Below are 13,246 nucleotides of genomic sequence, written 5' to 3'. Positions count from 1 at the left end.
AATACCACTTACTGGAATTAGCATAGAAATAACACTTTAAGACACACATTACTATACTTTAATCATTTACATTATGATACATGTAAATAAAGGGGATTTTTCTTACAGAAACCACAGGAAAATACACAAGAGATTCATAATGATTTTTTTCATTAAAACAAAAAACAAAAAAAGGGGGCTCGTGAATTTATCAAGCATTTATATTGTTAATGAAACAGGTATTCCACTATAGGGAAACTATTGGATGAAGTATTCAAAGCTGCTTTGTAATTCATAATTCAGCAATTTATTTCCACTTTTGTGCTGTTTTTATGAAGAATTTGAGTTCCTTGAATCAATATATTTTATATGTATCATGGTTTACAATACTGTTAAAGTATAGCAAAGGGCAGAATTCAACAGCTTCCAATTTCTGAACTTTAAGCTTTCATTTTCTTTCACTTTCATTCTCAAAATCAGTGTACAAATAACCTGTAGATGATTTTAACTAATGGTGGACCCAAACTGCAGACACTCTGAAGAAAACCAAATCAGCTATTTCAGAAGCTTGTTAGTGCCGTAACTTGTGTGGCTGTCAGCTGCCATTTTGCAACATAATCTATTCCCTCAAAATAAATTTTTAAGCAATCACAGTTGGGCAAAAGGTGGCAAAGTGTGCAAATATCTACTTTACCCAACTGGCAGAAATCACTCGACAGTGCACGAGCCCTATCTGGAAAGGAGTGATGCAATGATATTTTCAGGAAAGAATTAAATTGTTCATCTACCATCTCTCCCCTTGGTCAGTGGCTGTGCTGACAGTAGCACAGCTACTGGCCAGGTCGCCAAAACTGGGGTGGTTTTGACAGAGGAACCAGACAAATTGTGTCCCACAACATAGGAGGGCTCTACAGGCGTGGTGAAACCAGCTTCCCTAAAAGGGTAAACCTGATACAAATCCTGGTACTTCAGACTAGGTACTGGTCATTGGTTCAATAACCCCATACGGTAAAAAATGGCAATCGCAAAAACTCAACAGAAGCCTTGGATACTGGATGGAAAGAAATATCACAACCCTTACAAAGAAAAAGAATAAAGGACTTGAAAATAACAACTGGAATCTGAGGACAACACTTCAGCCTGGAAAAAGGAAATAATTAGGCAATGAACTCTTAAAATTTAATTATAATGATGTAGGGCTACCAGAAATAAGATGGAGAGGAAATGGGCAGACTGACGAACAAGAGTACTCATTAATACATAGTGGGCAAGAGGAAAGCACAGGCCAATTTGGAACAACGTTTGAAATAAGCAAGGAAGCTAGGGAAACCTTATTAGAATTTGAATCCATTAATGAAAGAATGTGCAGACTTAGAATAGGAGAGAAATTTAGGAACATATCAATAGCAAATCCACATACACCAACAGAGGAAAAGGAGGATATAATGTAAGAACAGTTCTACGGAGATACTGAAAATACTTAATTATGATTTAATGTTAGTTGTAGAAAATTTTAACATAAAAATTGCGAGGACTGAGTATAAACATAAATGCCAACTCAAACCTGATTAATGATCAGGTCATTATGGAAAATGCACTGTTCTGGGAACAGTTTGAAAACTTATTGCTGGGAAAAGGTGTAAGGTTTGACTCAAGGGAAACAAAGTGGTTCCTACCTTCTTGCCAATATGTAGCAACCATTAACATAATACTGTAGGAGTACGATGATTATAACATGCAACATACAGAACTTTCTCCATGGTATGTTAGTTTAGATGCATGTACATCATTAATAACAGCAATTCAGAACATTGGTTTTATTTATTTATAATTAAATATCTGAAGTGACACAGAGACTAGTACTCTCTACATCTGTAATAGAATGCCAAGTCACACCAACTATCCATCTTGCTGATATTTGCCGCCATTTATGAACTATTCCGTGAATGAGAGAAACAACATACCCGTCATGATGTTTAAATAAAGAGAAAAATAGTACGAAAGATTAAAATATTTAAATCAAATCAATTCTAATAGTTGCAGCATGCAGCATGTGCCTCCTAGTGTCTTCTAAATACATTTAAAAAAAGTTTTACCTATCTGATGCTACATATGTGTTTTAAAGAATAACAAACCAACTGACTCACAAAGAGTTAACCTGTAATTTTTTTATATTTTCTGTGTTTACTGGCAAATGAGGAAATAAGTCGGACAGCAATGTAAATAATTTTACTTATATTTTATCTTATGTAATTTCTAGGTAAATTTGAAGTTTTTTTACTGGAGACCATAACTGCTTTCCTTAAGTGTTATATATTACGTAGTTCATATACAGGGCGCCATACAACCAACTGTGTGTTCCCCACATAGCCTACCTTCATTATACAGTAGTATTCAAAGAACTGTGACTGACGCCCGAACAACAGGGAACTGACATGCATTGAGACTAGAAAATAGTGGTATGTAATCTAATGTATAAGCCACTAAGGTTATGCCACGAGTTTTTATAGTATCAACTGATCACGTACACTCATGCTCATAAATTAAGGATAAGTCTTGTACATGGTGAAACAACGCTCTGGTGGGCGGTTTGTGGGTTAAATCACCTCGGAGTATAACCATGCTGTGCATCTGACCTGCAGTCGTCGCACGGTGGCACTGGCAGCAGTCCACATACGCAGAGGTGTGACAGTGCATGCCAGAGTACAGAGCAGCAAGTAAGTGCGCAGACATTTTCAGATGTGCTAATGGTGACTGTGTGTTGAAAATGGCTCAAAGAACACATACTGATGACGTTATGAGGGGTAGAATACTAGGGCAACTGGAGGCTGGGCAAACACAGCAGGTCATAGCACGGGCCCTCCGTGTGCCACTAAGTGTGATCTCAAGATTATGGCAACAATTCCAGCAGACAGGAAACGTGTCCAGGCGCTACAGTACGGACGTCCACAGTGTACAACACCATAAGAAGACCGATATCTCACCCATCAGTGCCCGCAGACGGCCACGTAGTACTGCAAGTAGTCTTGCTCAGGACCTTACCGCAGCCACTGGAACAGTTGTCTCCAGACGACTGAACAGACATGGTTTATTCGCCCAGAGATCTGCAAGGCGCAATCCACTGACCCCTGGTCACAGGAGAGCCCGTAAAGCCTGGTGTCAAGATCACAGTACATGGTCATTGGAACAGTGGTCCCAGATTATGTTCACAGACGAGTCCAGGTACAGTCTGAAAAGTGATTCTTGCATAGTTTTCATTTGGCATGAACCAGGAACCAGACACCAACCCCTTAATGTCCTTGAAAGGGAACTGCATGGTGGTCGTGGTTTGATGGTGTGGGGTGGGATTATAATTGGTGCACGTACACCCCTGCATGTCTTTGACAGAGGAACTGTAACAGGTCAGGTGTATCGGGACATCTTTTTGCACCAGTATGTCCGCCTTTTCAGGGGTGCAGTGGGTCCCCCACATTCCTCCTGATGGATGACAATGCACGGCCCCACCGAGCTGCCATCATGGAGGAGTACCTTGAAACAGAAGATATCAGGCAAATGGAGTGTCCTGCTTGTTCTCCAGACCTAAACCCCATCGTGCACGTCTGGGATACTCTTGGACGATGTATCGCTGAACATCTCCAAACCCCTACGGCACTTCAGAAGCGCCGACAGGCACTGGTGCAAGAATGGGAGGCTATACCCCCGCAGCTGCTCGACCACCCGATCCAGAGTATGCCAACCCGTTGTGCGGCCTGTGTACGTGTGCATGGTGATCTTATCCCATACTGATGTTGGGATGCCGTGGACTCAGGGGTCTGTGTCACGTGTGTTCCCTATGTGCCTATGCTATTAGCGCCAGTTTTGTGTGGTGCCACGTTGTGCCCAAAATCTGGGTTTGCAAAATAAAACCTGCAAAAAAGGATGACCAATTGCTCTGCTCTATCATTTGTGTAACATGAACAGAGATTCTCTGGAAAATGTTCATTGCACAAAGAAACCAACAAGAATGGAAATATACTATGCCAATTTGCAGCAGGGAATAATATTATAATTGAGTGTACATACTTCCCACATATAAGGATTCATCCTGGTACATGGAAGTCGACAGTCAGTGGAATAGCCAACCAGATTAACCTTATTTTAGCAAATGCCCACCACTCCACTGTGCCTATAGAGGCACAAAGCCACACAGGATCAAATTATGACTCAGATCACTATATGGTAAAATCAGCCTCAAGAGAGAAACTATCAATAGTGAATTACCAGATACCACATGACCTACTGCCATTGACAGCAATCTCGTGAATGTGGCAAACAAAAGAATTCCACATTCCTGAGCTTACCACATTCACGAGGTTTTGCTGTCTGGTATGACAATCTACACTCCTGGAAATTGAAATAAGAACACCGTGAATTCATTGTCCCAGGAAGGGGAAACTTTATTGACACATTCCTGGGGTCAGATACATCACATGATCACACTGACAGAACCACAGGCACATAGACACAGGCAACAGAGCATGCACAATGTCGGCACTAGTACAGTGTACATCCACCTTTCGCAGCAATGCAGGCTGCTATTCTCCCATGGAGACGATCGTAGAGATGCTGGATGTAGTCCTGTGGAACGGCTTGCCATGCCATTTCCACCTGGCGCCTCAGTTGGACCAGCGTTCGTGCTGGACGTGCAGACCGCGTGAGACGACGCTTCATCCAGTCCCAAACATGCTCAATGGGGGACAGATCCGGAGATCTTGCTGGCCAGGGTAGTTGACTTACACCTTCTAGAGCACGTTGGGTGGCACGGGATACATGCGGACGTGCATTGTCCTGTTGGAACAGCAAGTTCCCTTGCCGGTCTAGGAATGATAGAACTATGGGTTCGATGACGGTTTGGACGTACCGTGCACTATTCAGTGTCCCCTCGACGATCACCAGTGGTGTACGGCCAGTGTAGGAGATCGCTCCCCACACCATGATGCCGGGTGTTGGCCCTGTGTGCCTCGGTCGTATGCAGTCCTGATTGTGGCGCTCACCTGCACGGCGCCAAACACGCATACGACCATCATTGGCACCAAGGCAGAAGCGACTCTCATCGCTGAAGACGACACGTCTCCATTCGTCCCTCCATTCACGCCTGTCGCGATACCACTGGAGGCGGGCTTCACGATGTTGGGGCGTGAGCGGAAGACGGCCTAACGGTGTGCGGGACCGTAGCCCAGCTTCATGGAGACGGTTGCGAATGGTCCTCACCGATACCCCAGGAGCAACAGTGTCCCTAATTTGCTGGGAAGTGGCGGTGCGGTCCCCTACGGCACTGCGTAGGATCCTACGGTCTTGGCGTGCATCCGTGCGTCGCTGCGGTCCGGTCCCTGGTCGACGGGCACGTGCACCTTCCGCCGACCACTGGCGACAACATCGATGTGCTGTGGAGACCTCACGCCCCACGTGTTGAGCAATTCGGCGGTACGTCCACCCGGCCTCCCGCATGCCCACTATACGCCCTCGCTCAAAGTCCGTCAACTGCACATACGGTTCACGTCCACGCTGTCGCGGCATGCTACCAGTGTTAAAGACTGCGATGGAGCTCCGTATGCCACGGCAAACTGGCTGACACTGACGGCGGCGGTGCACAAATGCTGCGCAGCTAGCGCCATTCGACGGCCAACACCGCGGTTCCTGGTGTGACCGCTGTGCCGTGCGTGTGATCATTGCTTGTACTGCCCTCTCGCAGTGTCCGGAGCAAGTATGGTGGGTCCGACACACCGGTGTCAATGTGTTCTTTTTTCCATTTCCAGGAGTGTATATCAGTGGTTAAGTGACCAGAAAATTTAGTTGTAGCATTGGGCACCCTTTCTGTGCCGACAACCTTAATGTGGAGTAATGAATGTCACTCTTCCTTCTTCTATTGTAATTATGAACGAGGGTCACCCAGAAAGTGATGCACCACATTTTTTTTCCTTTAACAATTCTTTATTGAACATCATAAGACTTACACACATGAAATAATGGTGTTTTATCTACACACCCTACTTTTCCACGTAATCGCCATCGCATTTTGTGGCCTTCCTCCAGTACAAAACAAGGGCATGTATGCCCTGTCGGTATCAATTCTTTTCCTGCTGGCGGAGCCAGTGCTTCACTGTGTGAATCACAATCTCATCGTCCTCAAAATGTCTTCCACAAATGGAATCCTTTAATGGCCCAAACAATTGGAAGTCCGAGGGGGCTGGGTCAGGGCTGTAAGGTGGATGGGGTAACACTGTCCAATCCCGTTTTGCGAAGTGTTCAGTAGTCGTCAGACTTGTGTGGGGCCAAGCTTTATCATGTTGCAGCAGAATATCTCGTGGGTTGCTGTGACACCAAAGTCACCGGAAGCGCATCTTGCGCTTTGTTAACATGTTGAAATACGCTTCTGAATTAATGGTACTGCCTCTTGGGCATCATATCAATGAAAATCACACCTTAACAGTCCCAGAACACGGTGATCAAGACCTTACCAGTGGAAGCAGTTGCTTCGAATTTTTTCTTCTGTGGGGAGTAGGAATGGCACCATTCCATCACCTGTCACAATCCGGAGTAAGAAATATATTCAAAACGTTGCAACAAATCAAGACAAATGTCTTGTCTGTGGGTTTTGTGATCCACCGTTAAAGACACAGTGCGACCCATCCTGCACACACTTCTGAATATCCAAGAGTGTGGATAATTGCATCCACACTTCCTTTGCTGGTTGACAGATGCAGCGCCAACTGCCGAGTCATAATGCGTCTATCCTCACAAATGACATCAGCTCGCTGCGACATGTCAGGTGTGACAGCCATGGACAGTCTCACCGATTGCTGTAAATTGTGGAGCTCCACAAACTGCCTTCTGATGACCTCACCCTTCATGCCCAGTGACTAACTGTACTTCTGTTGACAGCAGATACTCCATAGACTTTGTACAAGCATCTGTGAATATTCCCCAAAGTTTTTTTTTTTCTCTATAATGAGAGATTCAATGACGGCACGTTGCTTGTAATGCACATCACTTACAAACGCAATTTTGAAACTGTCCTGCAAGTATGCTATCTGTCGGAAGTGACAGAAATTTGGCGCACTCACTCATGAAACTTCAAATAATACATACATATCATTTTGCTTGCGTAGCATAGTTTTTAATTGAAAAAAAAAAAAAAAAAAAAAAAAAAAAAAAAAAAAAAAAAAAAAAAAAAAAAAAATTGGTGCATTACTTTCTGGGCAGCCCTCGCACATTATTGTTCCTTTGAACTGTAGTGGATTATTTACAACAAACTTCATGAGAGAATAAATACACTGTGAAGCAATAGTCAGAATGCCCAACTCCTCAAACAGATGATTGTTAGTAGGCCCCACATACTATTCTTACAGCCCAGTTTTGAGCTTTGAAGGCTTACTTTCTTACAGATTTGTTACCCCAGAATGTTTTCCCATATGACATTGTTGAATGAAAATAGACAAAATACACCAACTTATTAATTTGTCTCTCCCAAAAATTTGCTGATTCGAAGTGCAAATATGGCTCAACTTATTTACTTCATGGGTTCTAAAATGGTCTTTTTCCAGTTTAAATTCCCATCAATATGGACAACTAAGCATTTTGAAATTCCTATTTATTATTTCCTCAAATGTTTTACACTCACCACTGATGTGGTATCCCCAGTTGTGCAGAACTGAATATGTTGTGTGTCTATAAAATTGAGGGCAAGACCATTCACAGAAAACCAATCACTCATGCTTTTGAAAACACTGTTTACCATTTGTATGTTTCCTAAGATATGCTTGGACTGATAACAATACTAGTGTCATCTGCAAAAAGAATTAATTCCACCTGTTGTATATTAGATGGAAGACCGTTTACATATATGACAAACACCATAGGACCCACCCAAGACTGAGCCTTGGGGGAACACCCTATGCGATTTCTCCCCAGTCAGAATAATAATATAACTTTCTGTATTGTTCTGGCAACATACGATATCATGCATTGGTTCGCTATGCCATCAATCCTATAAAATTTCAATTTATCTAGGAGAAAACTGTGATTCATACAGTCAAATGCTTTAGACAGGTTGAGGAAAATACCAACTGGCACTATTTTATTATTTAATGCTTGTAAAATTTGGTTAGCAAACATGTAAATGGCATTCTCAATAGAGCAACTCATCTGAAACCCAAACCATGATTTTCTGAGGACACTGTTGTTGCCAAGGTGAGATACTATACTAGAATCACCTCCTCAAAAATTTTGGAACATGATGGGAACAATCAAGAATTCTGTAGGCACTGATTGTCTTGTCTCACAGTGGGATAAACTTATTAACAGTTTACTTACTTTTTCCATTTGTCTACTTTTTATTTGGCTGCTCCTTATATAGCCCCAAAGAAAAAAAAAAAAAAAAAAAAAAAAAAAATCACATGGTATGAGGTCAGGTGAACATCGAGGCCAGTGGGACAACTACGACCAATCCAACGGTCAGGTATATCAACATTCAACCAATCTCATACAGAGATATTCCAATGGGGAGGGGCTCCATCTTGTTGCCAAATGAAGTTCTCAGGTTCACCTTCTAAACAGGGAGAGAGACTTTCTTTTAACATATCCAGATGTGCCACCCAAGTTACGGTAGCTGCAGTGAAAAAAACATACTCTTCATGACGAGACACAGTGCAGAAAATATTTAGTTTTGGGAAACCTCTTTGACAATTTATAACATCAGATATGAACATTATGGTTAGTTACCTTCCTACTTAGAAGAGAAGTTCTAATCCTGCTGCAACACTTCACTTGCAAGTTATAATGCATACCATAGTCATCTGGCCATAAAGCATGTAACAACTGTAACTGGTATGGATACATGTGTAAACATATTCTTAAAACCTTCCACACTGTAGTCTTTGCCACAGGAAGTCCAAGACTTGCTTCCCAAACAGATTTCTTAGGACTGAAGAGAAGATGTTCTGACACCGTCAACATCCTCTTCAGACACTTTTGGTCGTCCCACACTTTTCCCTTTACACACACAAAACCAGCCATTCCGAATTGACTATACCCTCAGCAGATGTTTTTGCAACATGGGGAATCACAAACTTCGAACGAAATGAGCTTTGAATTAAAATTACAGATTAACTTTAAGCAAGTTGTAGAATGCTTTACACCCAAAAGTCGCCATTTTGAATATGCGGCACTGCAAATGGAAGCTTAACAAAGCTGTACTAATGCATGCACTTATATATAACTGTTTGAGTTACTGCATTGTGACCTTGAACCAACTAACTACAATGCTTACAGTTGGTACTCTTATATTTTATAAATGGGACATTCTTTTATAGTCACCCTGAATTATGGAAACTATGAGGGATGCAACTAGACCAACACAGGATCAATCAGATAGCCAAATGACAGTGGAAAACAACACATACTTTTTGGGAATTCTGAATTACATTCTGCTCACACATATGATAAAAAACTTAAGAAAAAAATCTGTCACAAAACTACTGTTCCTACAGAAAGTTTTATGAGTCTGTTCACCTTTTATCACTCTGGTACTACACAGATATTTTATGGTTGATTAATTCTTGGTACTGTCATAATAATCAACTAGTAATTCAAGGCGATATTACAGCTGTCACGTTTATGGAAGGTTTTCAACATTACTTGATTTGCACTAATATACCTAAGGTCTTCACCACAAGAAAAATATTCTCTTTACAATGAAGTGTATAACTGACCACAACACACCATTACTGACATAATTACTTCATTTAATACGAAATAATCTCTCTTTCAAGAGAAATTACTTCAAATGCAATGAGATTACCAAGCTTCGTCACAAATTAAAAATACTCTCACAGCTAACACAATTTACACAAGAATGAATTTGGAGCCACACATCAACTTACACATATACATTGCCACTAAAGGGTCACAAATAAATCCTCACTAATGATAAAGAACTCACTTGACTACACTCAATCCTTTTTTTGTTAGGTCCATATCATCACACATTCCCTTCAAAAAGTTCACACTTCTCCTGCATCATACAACGGCGAGTAGCCATATGCACTTTTAAATTATCCTTTCTAGCACACCGATAATTGCAGCGGGGACACTGAAACTGTGGGTCTTTACCACACTGATGCTTCATGTGTCTCCACAGCCCTTGTGGATGCCGGTAAGACTTCCCACAAGAATGACAACTATACCGTTTACGTAATACTGTCTGTGGTGTTGTCAAAGACATGTTTCTCATATAATCACTGCCAAATGCTGCATGCATATTGTTAACCCCTTGAGTGCAAAAATTCTCTTTGTATGTAAGGCTTTCACTCATACTCCTGACTTCCCTAATGTCAATTTCAGCACTGTTACAAACATCACGATAATCATCGGCACTAGGATAACCGTCGTCGTCATCCAGAGTTAGGTCTTCTACAATTTCCGTGTGATTCTCAAGGACCTCAGGTTCGGTTTCTAGTGATACATCTTCCTTGTGTACACTCAGGCTTGCTGCCTTTTTGTCAGGTAATACCACTTCAGGTACTAAAAATCGTTCATTTTCCACAATGGTCATTTCCCCACTGTCACTCTGCAACTCACTACATGCAGACTGATGAAGGACTGGAGTGTGTGACAATGAACATACAGTGGTGTGGCTACCAGACAGCAAGGTCTTTAGCATCTGAGTTGAGCTGTCACCTGGTCCACCAGTTGAGTTAGGTGTTGTGGCCAGTACTTGCCTTTGATGCACACTATCAAGATCAGGAGTAATAACTTCAAATGCATTCTGACCTGTTCCCTTATCAGAATCGGAGTGATTGATATTTTTTCTGGACTTTCGAGAAATTGGGTCTACTTCCACAGGACCTCCTCCCTGAGACAACACACATGGATGCCTGTCTCTAATTGACTGCATGTTTTCTTCTGGCTCATTCTGGCCTGAGGTAAAGCATGACACAGAAGCAGGCTGGGTTGGGAGAGTTTCTAGAGATACTGATCGAACATTTCTTCCACTGCCTTTCTGCGTGTTGGCGTCATCCACACATCCGCTGCCAGACAGTCCCCTTACCTGAAGGGACTCTGATAGCTTAAGAACGGCACTAAGCTGCTCTTGCGGTACATTTAGTTCACCACGGTACATAAAGTCCAGCAAAGCCTTAAACACATCGTATTTTACATCGTGCAGAATAATAATTGGGTGCTTCTCATAGTTTTCAGAGAACAGCTCCTCAAAATATGGACTACATGCTGAAAGAATTATCTTATGTGCTCTTAAATGATGCCCCTCAGCACTAATTGTGCAGTCCGTTAACTTCTCACTGCCCAACAGACCATCAAAAACAGACACCAAAGTAGCTTGATGCTTACTCCACCTCAAATAAACATTGTTGCTCTCATTCATCCTGTCTGTTTTCACAAGACTTGACACTCTTGTATAAAACTGGCCGAGCTACTTCAGTAATACTGTTGACTAGGAGAGTTCACTTTCCCTGGAACAACTGGGAAATATTTATCTCCGAGTCGATCATCTTCATGCAGTAAAGTAATGTTCCTCCATGTTCTGCAGAGTGAGATCTTCACTTGTTTGGAAATAACAGATAATCCACAGGATAAATTCTCCTCCAAATTGCAGATAGAGATGCTGTTCCAGAAATTTTGAGCTCCTGACCTAGTGTGTAAACAATCTTATGTTAATTCAATTATCTCCAGGAAGAATAAGTTATACAATTAGGTACAATGCATGAGTGAGGCTACTATATTCATAAAGGTAACTGAACAGAAATGGTGAGAAATTAAGAAGAATGCACAATTACATAAGTTGGAACTTAAATAGTGGCAACACTGCTGTGGAGACTCTATGCAATGGAATCTACTATTGTCGCTAATAGCACATGTTGTTGACAAACCTACCTTACCTCCAAGCAAATGGACTTGCCCGTCCCGTGTCACTGGCCCGCACACAATAGTGAGAAAAACAGTCACTTGTGAGTGAGCAGTCTAACGTAACGGCGTCACTATGTTTACTAAACAGTAACAATGGAGTTGGATCAAGATTGAATGTGCCAGAGGTCATACAGCATAATAGTGTCATCAAGGTCTTCAAGAGGCATGCGGGGAATTGGCATTTCCATACAGAACAGTGGCACGATGGCTAAAAGCCTTCAACAAAGGTCGGCAAACTGTGGCAGGCATGCATCGGGCAGGTCGTCTTAGCATCTCTGAAGAGGTATTGCATGCTGTTGCCGCGTTAGTAGACAGTGATCGACGCTATACGATTCGTGAGCTTGCCCACGAAAACTGCTTAGCGCATACGACTGTGCTTCGCATCCTGAAGGAACGCATGGACATGCGAAAAATTGCATCACGATGGGTTCTGCATGACTTGACGGGAATGCAGAAATGGATGCGTTACAACACTGCTCAGACGCGCTATGAGCACAAAGGAGAGGCTTTCTTACACCATATTGTAACACTGGATGAGACATGGGCCACATTGTACGAGCCCAAACTGAAATGCCAATCCAACAAATGGAGTCATTATGGGTCGCCGTGAAAGTGTAAAGTGCGTCAGAGCCCCAGTATGGTGAAAGCTATGGTGATACTCGTGTACAACTATAATGGTGTTATCCTAACGCATTCCAAGGCAGACCAACAATGCACAGAATTACTGATCCTTTTTGGAGAATCACCTGCGACAAGTTTTCCATCATTTTGAACGACAATGCGTGGGCACACACAGCGCAAGCTGTGGCTGCTCTGTTCAGTCGATGGGACTGGGAAGTACTGCACCATCAACCATACTCACTGGACTTATGTCCTTGTGACTGATTTGGCTCCGAAGATGAAGTAACCACTTTGTGGCATTCGGTTCAGAACTCTTCCAGAAATTTCACAGACAGTAGACCACTCCATTCACACCATCAACAGAATAGGCTCTGCGAACGGTATACTATGTATTCCTCATCGCTGGCAACGCGTTCCACACAACGCTGGTGACTACTTTGAAGGACAGTAACAGATGCAAACATTTAACTCTTTTGTATCGGTTGTGAATAAATAGTTGCCACTATTTAAGTTCCAACCCCCGTATTTCATATAAATGTTGTTGAAAACTGACCCCACACAGACATGTGATTGTTGTAGAATTTATGTGTTTGTTTAGTTCCTGTTTTAACATCAATGTCTAGTTTGGCAAAATGTGCTGATAGAACATTGCCATCATCAGATGTGTTCCTACAAATCATGGATT

General features: G+C 42.3%; 1 protein-coding gene across 11 annotated transcripts in view; it reads right to left on the bottom strand.

Moving 5' to 3' along the window:
• Positions 1 to 13,246, bottom strand: part of LOC124551124 (longitudinals lacking protein, isoforms N/O/W/X/Y-like) — a 284,378-nt gene that overhangs the window by 195,626 nt on the left and 75,506 nt on the right. Inside the window, exon 3 of one of the 11 annotated variants that reach the window (XM_047126079.1) lies at positions 9,287 to 11,665. The exons of the other annotated variants lie outside the window; for them this stretch is intronic. Within the exon in view, the coding sequence (XP_046982035.1) occupies positions 9,998 to 11,398 (1,401 nt within the window). The 5' untranslated portion in view covers positions 11,399 to 11,665 and the 3' untranslated portion in view covers positions 9,287 to 9,997. Of the gene's footprint in view, positions 1 to 9,286; positions 11,666 to 13,246 lie in introns of those variants that run through there. 11 annotated transcript variants of the gene reach the window in all.

The sequence above is a fragment of the Schistocerca americana genome, chromosome 9 (assembly GCF_021461395.2).
Source record: "Schistocerca americana isolate TAMUIC-IGC-003095 chromosome 9, iqSchAmer2.1, whole genome shotgun sequence".
Taxonomy (NCBI): domain Eukaryota; kingdom Metazoa; phylum Arthropoda; class Insecta; order Orthoptera; family Acrididae; genus Schistocerca; species Schistocerca americana.
The sequence above is the reverse complement of the archived record's forward strand: the minus strand, read 5'-3'. Positions and strand labels throughout refer to the sequence as shown.